The sequence below is a fragment of the Malus domestica genome, chromosome 05 (genome assembly GCF_042453785.1).
Source record: "Malus domestica chromosome 05, GDT2T_hap1".
Lineage (NCBI taxonomy): Eukaryota > Viridiplantae > Streptophyta > Magnoliopsida > Rosales > Rosaceae > Malus > Malus domestica.
In genome coordinates this window covers 6664088-6676447 of record NC_091665.1, presented here as the reverse complement: position 1 = coordinate 6676447, position 12360 = coordinate 6664088, and the positions used below count along the sequence as shown (strand labels likewise).

Genomic DNA, 12360 nt, shown 5'->3' with positions numbered 1-12360 from the left:
CACACACTTCGGTTTTTTGTTAATCTTTTATATATCAATGAGGGCTCTTTATATATTTAAACTAATTGATGAGGAACTGAACTAAAGACCTCGAGTTCAAACGTGAATATTTTAAATCAATTGAATTACATATTTTAAAGATGAAATTTATTTTATTTATTTTCTTAAAAAAACAAAATTTTAAATTTTATTTCATAGGGAGAGGAATCAAACATGAGTGCCATGCATGCTGATTCTTTGCCATAATATTGAGATTTTGTAGTTTTCTCTCCATTTATAAGTAGAAGGTGACTGACGTAGTGGGATATATGACAAGGAAAATCGAACGAAATTCTAGCACTACAATCCACAAGCAAGCCCTAGAGTTCACCAAAAAAAAAAAAAAAAAAAAAAGAAAGAAGAATAAGAGAGAAAACTCTCATTTATTGAATAATAGTTGAAAAATAATAGGTTGAAATATTATACCTCCAAAACATAAATCCAAACTGCGAAAGGACTTAACGTTCAAACAGGAAATAAAATGAACAGTTAACAAAGTACTAAAAATATCCCTAAAACTTTTAATGTTTAGTATTGTTCCTTGTTCATTTTCATTCAGAACGACATATTTTACGCTTGATTCTGACGTCAACGCCCGCGCTTGCATCCCTTGGATCTTTCTTCCAGTTTTGCACCTTTCGACATGTTCTTCAATCTTCTTAGCCATTTGTTCTACATTAGTGATGGACTTTAATGTTTCTTTAAAGTTTAGGATTATTGATTGAGTTGTCCGAGAAATGAACGGTGAAGATTAACTTTAAGAATAACTTTAGGAAATCGAACGGTGAAAAACTACTAGGTGGGTTGGACTACCAAATACAAATACGTCAGATTCAACTCTTATGAATTGTGAGTTTGGTATTTAATTATTGCTAGCTAATTATTTATCACATTGTATAATATAAAACCTAATTCTTTATTCTTTATTTTGGGTCATTAGAATAACAGAATAATTTATTGTGAAGGAAGAGACAAAGACCATGGATGAACGATCTAAGTAATGGGAGGGAGAGGGAAGAAGAAACTAAAGGAAATCAAGGAAAATATCATAAACACAAAAATGGAAAAATCATCAACGATAGTGTCAACACAGGAGGAGATGATGAGCACCACTACTGATGATGTGGAAGTACTTGTATTCGATGCTTATAAGCCCAAGCCTTGTAGCTCATTCCTTGAAGCAGCAATGAGAGCTCTTTTCAAGTGTTTCGGTGCTGAGAAGATAGAACAAGTTGCAGAGTGCCCAGCTACAACTACAGAAACCCCACTAGCAGATATGCCAGTCTCCGATGACCCACCCGCAAATCCAGAAGCTGCTTCTCCTCCTATTGAAACAAATCCGGAGAGCTCGGTAGGTTTCTTTCTCTCTCTCTCTCTCTCTCTCTCTCTGCAGTTGAAATAATGTTCTGATTAATTAATTAATTATGTATTACACAGGAAGTTCCTATCCTTACAAGTAGGCGAGGCCTCACCGACGGGTCTGGTGGTAAGATTAACTCCACTTCCCAGGATTGATGAGCTGCAGTCTGCCACGTACAAATTAATCGTCTGCCCAAGTATGGCAATACTGGAGAAATTATGTCGACATTAGACATTATTTATCTTATATTTACCAAATATAATTTTTTTTTTCTGCATTTGGTTTTCTGTATTATGTAGTCCTTCTTTTCCTGTTCTCCAATAAGGAGTACATTAATAAGTTTGTACTAGGCATCATCATGGGATGTAGTACATATGTAATGTAACGTGTTGATTTGTTTAGTTACAGAATAACAGAAATTAAGGGAGGTTTGAGATTAACTTAGAGTGATACTAGAACTCTTAACTCATCCTATTGTCTTATTTTTCCATCATGGTTATAATTTCACCCACCATAAAATTACGAAAAATCTAAAACTATCTTTCCACCATTATCCCTTAACTCCCTACTAGCTTAAGTTGTAAAATGTAAAAACAAAAAGACTGAAAAACTAAAAATGCAAACCAACAGCCACAACACCACCCACCCCAGCCGACGACAATAAATCAGGCACAATCCCTGCTGGAGGCATCTCCTTTTCTTTTATATGTTGCCCTTGTTTTCTTCTTCTCTTTTATTTTCCCTTTGTCTTCCTATCTCTCTATCTTATTTCCCCTTTGTCTTCCTATCTCTCTATCTATCTCCCCACACTAAATCTCTATTTAACACAATAAACATCAAAACTGAAATTTCTTACCACGTTTCCTGTAGCAATTGAAAATTAGAAAGAGAAAAAGGATGGAGAGAGTATGGGGGAGAGAGAGGGGGACGGAGGAGAGATAAATGGGAGAGAACGAGAAAGAAGGGGGAAGAGAGAATTAAGGTTGGGGTAGGAAGGCAGATGAAGGAAGGGGAGGGGAGGAAGAGGGAGAAACGGACTAGGCTCTTCATCCCAATTTTAACTTTTTTTTATTTCTTTTTTTTGCCAGAAATATATTAAATTAGTTTTAAATAGGTTGTTAAAGTCTTTTGATAAATGATTAAATATGTCATTAACGTTTTTATTAACAGGTGGATGGAGAAATAGGACATGTGGGTGGCTTTATTAGCACTCATAACTTATCATCCTTTTCATTTTTAATACTAAGAATACCGATCAATTTAGTAGTTTGGATTATTTTTTTTTTGTCAAAAAATAAATTTGTTAGATTAGATCTAATTAGATTAGGGAGTCAACGAGTTTAAATTACGTCATGGTACAAAGGCAACACTCCTCTTTACTACTATAATAGAGAACCACTTGCAATTTAGTAGTTTGAATTTGATACCATTTAATGAAACGTCGTACAAGAAACTAATACAAACTACAGAGTCATAAATATTTATAAACCTCCAAACACATAAAGTTCTCAAATTTTCGTAAGTGCACAACACAATGTTCAATTTAAGAAACTATTTATTTTCATTACATGCGAATAACATATACATATCATGTTGAAAATTAACTGGTAGATGAATTGAAGAGTGCATGGCACAGTCCAACAATATGAAAATATTATGAACAACAAAAAATAAAACGAGAGGGCAGAAAAGATCTCAACTCTCAAGTATTCCCCACACACACACACACACATATCTATTATCCTTTATATTAAAGTACATACATATTTTTTTATACAACAATATACTTACACCAAGAGATTGAAAAATAAATTATTACAACAAGGATAAAAATGTTATGTTCTAACAATACTCAATAGCACACACTTGCATCCACATATAATAATTAAACATCATCATAGTTTTACTCAATGACGTAGCCAGAAATTATTCGGTTGGTGGGCTAAGCTAAAATTATTAGTATGAAATGAAATTTTTAATCCTATTTTGCCTACATAAAGTTATATAATAGTAAAAACTTGAATGTAGTAATTTGAAGCAAGAATTTTATGCTATGTTTTCTAGGTTTCTAGCCTTCAAAGCTTTCAAGTGAATAAAATAAGGAACCATTTGTGGTATGGAAGTTTTAATTTATTACTATTAAATATAATATTGGTTAAAGTGATGAGTTTATTTAACATCTATTAGCTCTTATTATTCTTAAAAACAACCTTACTTATAAAAAAAATTTCATTTCTTAAGTGAAATATAACAATTAAAAATCATAAACTAACTCAAAAACAAATATTTTTAAGCTTGAAGAACCAAATTCTCCCTATGCTATAGCCTAGGGGAGCCTTGTACTTGGCTCCGCCCTTGGTTTTACTCTATAATGGAATAACATCCTATAGTTATAAAAAAAATTACAATTCCCGTTGAATAAGTTATAATATTTTTTAGTTACGTCTTAAGAAACTTATCTTGACGTAGTAATAATTGTCAATAAATCCAAAAATAAGAAAATGTATTAACTTAAATTGGTTAAAGATTGCATTGGTTTTATCATATGTGTATTTATGAAATTCACTTGGAAAGATTAGCATTCAAAAAAGCACTAGATACATGCACCTCGCATGCGCAAACTTTTAGAGATTAGGTGTCTCCTTTACCAACCGTTACATCTTCACATACTCCACTTGTAATGCTGTTCTTTGAATTCGAACAACTTTCATTAAGGATAACTCGGTCAAAAATATTTTTTAAACATCATCACTCCAACTTCGTCTCTCTCTTCCTGTCAACCCTGCAGCATTGCATGAACGGTGGAACAACAACTTCTCCGGCTACTCAACCTAGAATCCAACGAATAGAAGCGGTGCTAACGGGAAGCGAAAAGTGCAATCGCACAGGGCCTCAAATTTGAAGCGCCCTTAAAATTTTTTGGTATCTTATATTTATATGTCATAATGTTATATATTAAAAAAATACTTTTATTAGCACTTTAAAATCTTATAATGCACTTTTATAAGTGTAATTTTTTTTTCTTTCTAAATATAAAAATTTGGAATGCACAATGAAATATTAGGAGTGTTAATAATAACACCTTAAAAAACGGTTTTCTTTTCAATTTTATTAATTATATAATAATACTATATATTCAAGTGAAACTCTAAAGTTAGAGTTTTTGAATTCTTTATTTGGTTGCTTAAGATTGAACTGTTTTTTATTATTTAGTGAGATTATATTTATAACTCTTTTTACTTATTTAATGACACTTGTAAACTTACAATCAGTGAGTCCTAAAGGTTGTTTTGATTTAAGTTATTATATTTTAGTACCTATGAAGATTATTAAAGCTTCAATGCTATGTGTTCTTGAGAACTTTACATAGAATGTATACGAAGAGAAAGAGAGAGAGAGAAAGAGAGAGAAAGAGAGTAAGAGAGATAATTTGATTTCTTGATTGTCAAGTTATGGTTACAATTGTTGTTATATAATCTTCCTTTTACGCTTCTAATCTTCCATCTCCTTATCCCAACTATATTCTAACAACTTTTACAGCTCATCCCTTTAATATATTGACAAGTGTCACTTGACTTGACCCTTGATCTTCTCTTCACTTGGATAGCTTTTCTTCACTTGTATCTTCACTTGGATCCTTATATCCCCCCTCAATCGAATGCCGAAGAGAACTGAGCATGAGATTGCCACAGTGCTGGTGAAACAAAGGAGTTGACAATCCTTTTGTAAGTATATCAGCTGATTGGTCCGCAGAGGAGACATGTTGAATCTGAAGATCTCCGCGAATGACCCGTTCCCATACAAAATGATAATCGATCTCTATGTGTTTTGACCTGGCATGAAACACTAGATTAGTGGAAAGTGCAATCGCTGAGATGTTATCACAATAAATCAGTGGAGGATTTGAAAGAGAAACATGTAAATCACAAAACAATTGTCGAATCCAAGCCAACTCGGCAGCTGTAATGGCTAAGGCACAATACTCAGCCTCTGTGGAAGGAAATTGTGTGCTGCTTCTTGGATGACCAAGAAATCGGATTTGAACCAAGAAATATAACAAATCCTGAAATAGACTGGCGATCATTGGGATCCCCAGTCCAATCTGCATCACTATAGGACTGTAAATGGAGTGATCCTGGCGTGAACTGAATACCAAGGCTTGATGAACCCTTGAGATATTGGATGATTCGTTTAACCGCAATAACATGAGACTCCATAGGGTTGTGCATAAACTAACAGGCTTGATTCACGGAGAAAGTGATATCGGGTCTAGTAAATGTGAGATATTGAAGGGCACCAACTATGCTTCTGTATTGCTCAGAATTATGGTATGGTTTGCCATCGTCCTTAAGTAACCGATGATACGGTAAACAAGGTGTAGCACAAGGTTTACAATCTTGCAAGTCAACCTTCGCAACTAACTCATTGATATACTTTGTTTGAGAAACAAATAACCCTCATGAGGTATAACTAATCTGTAACCCCAAGAAATAATTCAGTTGGCCGAAGTCCTTCATATCAAATTCCTCTGTGAGACCCTTAATCACAGTTGAAACAAGTTCAGAGCTACTGCCAGTAAGTATCACATCATCAACATAGAGCAACAAGACTACAGTACCCTTGGATGAATGTTGAACAAACAGTGAGGGATCAACTTGAGAAGCTTTGAATCCTAACCTAGGTAAAAAGCTTGTAAACCTGTCATTCCAGGCTCTAGGAGCTTGTTTAAGCTCGTATAGAGATTTTTGTAACTTACACACATAATGAGGAGGATGATTTACACTTGGAAACCCTGGAGGTTGTTCCATATACACCTCCTCTTGAAGAATGCCATGTAAAAAGGCATTTTTTACATCCATTTGTCTGAGAGGCCAATTGAACTGTGCAGCTAAAGCAAGAATCAGTCTTATAGTAGTAGGCTTCACCATAGGGCTAAAGGTTTCACCGTAGTCAATCCCTTCTTCCTGACTGTATCCCTTCACAACAAGCCATGCCTTATATCGAGTAATACACCCATTTGCATCCCTTTTAATCCGATATACCTATTTACAACCAACTAGGTTCTTATCAGGTGGCAAAGGAACCAGGGACCAAGTCTTCTTAGTATGCAAAGCACTAATTTCTTCTTTCATAGCTGCTTGCCATTCTAAAACATGATAAGCTGCCTTGAAGGTTTTTGGTTCTGTGATAGAGTCCTGAGAAGAGCTTAAAGAGGCAGACAAAGAAGAGCAAATTCTTGAGGGTCGTGGAGATAGGAGAAATCCCAAATTTGCAGAAACACACAATAGCTTTACAAAATAGAGGATTAGAAGAAGAAATGAATGCTTTTAATTGAGGGTGCGGAAGCGCCAAATCTCGTTCTCGGCGATGATACCATATGAAGATTATGAAAGCTTCAATGCTATGTGTTCTTGAGAACTTTACACGAAGAGAAAGAGAGAGAGAGAGAAAAAGAGAGTAAGAGAGATATTTTGATTTCTTGATTGTCAAGTTATGGTTACAATTGTTGTTATATAATCTTCCTTTTACTTAGCTTCTAATCTTCCATCTCCTTATCCCAACTATATTCTAACAACTTATAACAGCTCATCCCTTTAATCTATTGACAAGTGTCACTTGACTTGACCCTTGATCTTCTCTTCACTATGATAGCTTTTCTTCACTTGTATCTTCACTTGGATCCTTATAGTACCAATATATTGTCATACTTAAAAAAAATATATCTTAAAAAGGGGCCCTTTTATAAATTTCGCACAAGGTCCCGAAATCTCAGAGACAGCCCTGCCAACGAAATCGAGGCGAGTTCGATGTATTTAATCAGTATCTTGGTTTCTAGTGAGATTTTCTGGGTATCTAGGTTGTTTTTGAGTTGAAAATCGAAGATTCTTAGCCCTGTTCGTGCATGATTTCCTCTCCCTAGTTTTTTTGGCAGAACCCGACGGCTTGTGAGCCCATTTCCGGCCAACTCCGACCATGGTCAGTCTTTAAATTTGTTTTAAAAAAATAAAAAATCACAAGTCCCGGTCATAGTCCTGGCGTTGGCCATCAAGAGCCACCTAGTGCACTACTATGATCTACATATATAGGTTATATAACCTATTCAACAAAGACTACAAAAAAAGTTTTATCTTTCAACTTATAGAGTCGGCAAACATGGTGAGGACAAACAAGGTCAATAAAGCAAGGGGGCCGAGCCATGTAGACATCTTCTTGAAGAAACCCATGGAGAAAGGCATTTTTGACATCCAGTTGACATAACAGCCAATCCCGAGAAATAGCCAAACAAAGAACAACGCGAACAATGGTAGGTTTAATTACATGGCTAAATGTCTTGACATAATCAATAGCAGGCCGCTGATGAAATCATTTAGCCACAAGACTGATAAGTGTAGACACATGTCATTAGTAGAATAAGGGTGTGTGCCATGTCAGCAAAATACAGTTGAGAATTGTTGTTAGTTGCTGAATGGTTAAAAGTTAGTTAGGTGGGTAAAGATGAGTGGACAAGTGTAAAATGCTATGTATAGCATAGCTTGTAAGCCTTTAGTATTGGCTATTTTCTCTGTAAACCTTTATACATATTTCTTCATTTCTTTATCAGATTCATAGTGTTAATATGGTATCAAGAGCAATCGGTTATGCTGTGGGCTGGGTTATCTCAGGTTCATCGGCGCTGAAGGTTTGATCTTCTTGGGGTTCGTCGACGTGCTTGGGTTTTTTTGGAATTTGAGTCGGTGCATCTTCATTGTCTTTGCGAATCAGGTTCATGTTCCGATTCTCTATCATGCTTTAATTCTATGAAGTAGTAGATCTAGTTTGTTTGCGGCACGAAGCCATTACTGTTGGTTTTATTGTTGGGCACGAAGCCATTTCTATGAATGTTTGTAAAAGATTAGTTGATTGGAAATTGTGGGCACGAAGTCATTTATGTGAATTTCTTTGAAGAGTTGTTGAAATTTGAGGGCACAAAGCCATTTCTGTGAATTTCTTTGAAGAGTTATTGAAATTTAAGGGCACGAAGCCATTTCTGTGAATGTTTGTGACGAATAGTTGAATTTCTATGACCACTGTTAGTTAAAATTTGAAGCATTTCTTGCTACTTTGTTATTCTTGAAGGGTTGAGGAGATAATTGTTTCTTGATACGACTATTAATCTAACAAATAGCGATGGCATCTTCATCTGTAAAAATTGAAGGGCTTTTGGGAATGTTGACAATTAAGTTGAATGACAAGAATTTTTCGAAATGGGTGCTTCAGTTCAAATCTGTTCTAAAAGGATATAAGTTGTTTGATCACTTTGATGGGTCGCTTTCATCTCCACCAAAATTTGTGGTTAGCACTGATCGTGGTGTTACAAATGAAATTTCTGAGGCATGTACAGAATGGGAAGCTGTTGATCTTGCTCTCTTGAGTTTGTTGATTATTACATTGACTGATGAATCTATTGAGCATGTTTTGGGATCTAGGACTGCTCATGAGGCCTGGACTAATCTTCAAGATAAGTATGCTTCTGTTTCTAAAGCAAGGGTGAATACGTTGAAGACTGAATTTCAGACCACGCAGAAGGGTAGTGACTCTATTGATCAATATCTGTCTAAACTTAGAAATATTAAAGATCAGTTAATTGCTGCGAGAGAATTTGTGACTAATAATGATTTCATTGTTGCTGCTCTGTCTGGTTTACCAAGGGAATATTCTGTGATTAGAACAGTGATTTACACAAGAGACACTACTATGTCCTTAAGGGAATTTAGAGAGCAGTTACTATGTGCAGAAAGGGAGGCTGAGTCTGTGGTGAGTGGTTTATCTCAAAAATTTTCTGGAATGTATGTGCAAGGGAATGTTGCTTCTTCATAATTTACAATGGCTTAGGGTCATCAAGTAAGTCTGATGAGGTTGTGTATAGTACTTGAGGGATTCTTACAAGGGTTCTAAATGCAATTCCATCTTTTGGAGTGCCAAATCAGGGAGCATCATCATCTAATTCTGTAATGCATCTATCACCAATGCCAGTGTCTAATATTCAGTATCCATCACCATTTCCTAGTACTCAGTATCTTATGGTGCAGCCTCAACCTCCAGTGTATCCTGATTTCTCTAATGTATCATTATTTCCAAGTAATCAGTTTCCTATAGTGCATCATCAACCTCAATTCTATCCTGATTTGTCTAATGCATATGGCTTTGTTGGGAATACTAATGCACATAGACAGTATTCTAATTCCAATAATGGTACAAGACATGTCTATGGTACAAAACCAAATGGTAATGGTACCTTTAGATCATCCAACTATGGTGGTAATTGTGGGAATACATTAGGCGGAAGATAGAATAGTGGAAATTGGCAGTCATGGTCTGGAAACACTGAAACTAGGCCAAATATTGTCCCTGAATGTTAGATATGTTCCAAGAGGGGGCATACAGCTCCAAATTGCTGAAAGAGGTCTACCAATCCGAGTTCAAGTGGATCAATACTTGAGTACCAAATTTGTGGCAAGCGAGGTCACAGTGCATTAGATTGTCATCACAGGAACAATTTTGCCTATCAAGTATCTGCACCTACTCCTACATGAACTGCCATGCAAGCTCAAGCTCCAACTAACTTTCTTCCAAATGACTTATGGATCATTGACACTGGAGCATCATATCACATAACAGCAGATCTCCATTCCTTGCAGCAAGTTTCTCCATATAAGGGCAATGATAAAATAACAATTGGCAATGGGGAAGGTTTGCAAATCAAACATATTGGTTCTACATGTTTGAAGACATTACCTCATTCATTACTTTTGAGAAATGTCTTACATGTTCTAACTATTGTTGTTAGTCTATTATCTGTCAAACAAATATGTAAAGACAACTATTGCTGGTGTATATGTGATGATACTAACTTCTATGTGCAGGACAAGGTAACCAAGGCTGTAATATACCACGGAAGGAGCAGTGATGGTGAGTTGTTTCAGATTTCGATCAAGATGTTTTAAAAAAAAAATTAGTTTCTCCAGTTCAAAAGTCAGTTGCTTTGCTCTCAAGCTCGGTAAACCCAGCTGAGATTAAGGGGGGGAAGATAAGTGTAGAAACATGTCATTAGTAGAATAAGGGTGTGTGCCATATCAGCAAAATACAGTTGAGAATTGTTGTTAGTTGCTGAATGGTTAAAAGTTAGTTAGATGGATAAAGATGAGCTGACAAGTGTAAAATGCTATATATAGCATAACTTGTAAGCCTTTAGATTCTTACGAAGTAATCTGAAAAGTTTCTACATTTCTCTCTCTCTCTCTCTCTCTCTCTCTCTCTCTCTCTCTCTTTTCTCTCTGCTATTTTCTCTGTAAACCTTTATACATATTTCTTCATTCTTCACTAGATTCATAGTGTTAATAAAGACGAGCTTTACATTGTTCGGCAGAGCCATCAAGATTACGTTTGATACGGAAAACCCATTTGTAACCAACAATGTTCTGATCTAGATGAGGATGGACAAGAGACCATGTTTGATTACGCAAAAGAGCATTAATTTCCTCCATCATGGCAAGGCACCTGTGTGGATGTTTAGAGGCTTGTAAGAAACCTGTAGATTCTTCAATTTCAAGGGAGGCTAAAAGAGCATGTGGCAAAGGATACTGGACAGTGCCATCAGTGCAAGTTTTAGGTTGAATAATCTCGTCACGAACCCGCGTGATCATAGGATGAGTGGAAGTTGTAGTCGAGGAGGCAAGTTGGTGTAGAAATTGTCACAGGACTAGAAGGTGTTGCAATTATGTGCACGGTCTCAGAGTAATCTGACATATGAGTGTTCATAGGCCCAGTGAGCATGGTTGAAGAAGTAGGCACATGCAGGGAAGGGAAATATTGAAGAAACCTAGGACATAAGAAAACCTAGACGAGTGTTACCATGTAAAATTATGACTCCTTGTATTCATGTGTGGAACATATTACAATATATAGGAGTATATTAATCCTTATTGAGGTAGAAATCTTACACTAATCACAATTGGAACTTACATTCCTAATTACATGCTACAATAGCATAAAGAATTTCAGATTAATTAAAGATAATTCATGCAGTAACTGGAATTGAGATATATAAAATCAAAGCTGGAGAACGAGGCCTTTAACACCAACTACAATTCATTAAGTAAAGAAGCGTTGTGCATGACTATTTTTGGATATTGATCTCCATTCATATAGAAAATCTTCAATTCAAATTTGAAAGTTAGCCTCTACAAATTGTTATATATTTGCCACATGTCTTAACTAATTTCGTTTACCGAAGCAATGATAAGGAGCGTCTAGGGCCGATTTTAGAAGATAAAGAACATTCTTTGGTGCTCCACAGTCAGAAACCTTGACTTCGAGTAAACAAATTTCGAGGGTAATCTCGATTATTGGAAGTAAAAAATGATCGCTCCACTCTCAAGGCTGCTTGGACCATACCCTTATAAGAGTCGTACTGCATTATTGACATATAAGGGCAGATCTCATCAGATATAGCAATGTCAAACTGATTCATCATCTTACGGGTTTTCATAAACGGAGGGGACATGTTTCACCAAACGCCTGAATTTACAATTGAGTTCAGTCAATGACATATTCCCTGGCAAAAATCATAAAATTCTTGTCTCTTGCTAGCTTTATACTGGGGACTTAGAAAATAATCTTAAAAGAGTTCCCAAAAAGTTCTCCATGTCTGACCAACTCAACCACGGTCAGTCCTTGAATTGGTAAATTCTTGGTCTCTTCTTCCTTAGCTTCATTTTGGTTTTTAAATCACTGGGAATGATGGAGTTTTAACCCCAAAATGGAGCCAGGGAAGTTTCCCTGCCAAAATCCTAGCATTCTCATTTGTTGGGTTCGGCGATCCGTGAGCCAAATCAGGTCAACAAGACCCGCCACCCAATCTGAGCCTAAACCCATTAGCCCAATAACCAAGCCCAAAACCTTTGCCCCAATAACCCATAAAC

At 35.9% G+C, this 12360-nt stretch overlaps 1 protein-coding gene across 1 annotated transcript; it reads left to right on the top strand.

Annotated features, from left to right (window-relative positions):
- The first annotated feature begins 989 nt into the window (after positions 1–989).
- On the top strand, positions 990–1839 carry LOC103421853 (uncharacterized). Its single transcript, XM_008359890.4, has 2 exons — positions 990–1390; positions 1477–1839. Exons 1-2 carry the CDS (start codon positions 1040–1042, stop codon positions 1552–1554), a joined length of 429 nt encoding a protein of 142 aa, XP_008358112.1. The 5' UTR covers positions 990–1039; the 3' UTR covers positions 1555–1839.
- The last annotated feature ends 10521 nt before the right edge of the window (positions 1840–12360 follow it).

Excerpts from the sequence above, each read along its gene's own strand:
- LOC103421853 (XM_008359890.4), top strand. The coding sequence starts at position 1,040 with ATGGGAGGGAGAGGGAAGAAGAAACTAAAGGAAATCAAGGAAAATATC. Across the intron at positions 1,391-1,476 it reads AAACAAATCCGGAGAGCTCG|GAAGTTCCTATCCTTACAAG; the intron begins GTAGGTTTCTTT and ends TGTATTACACAG.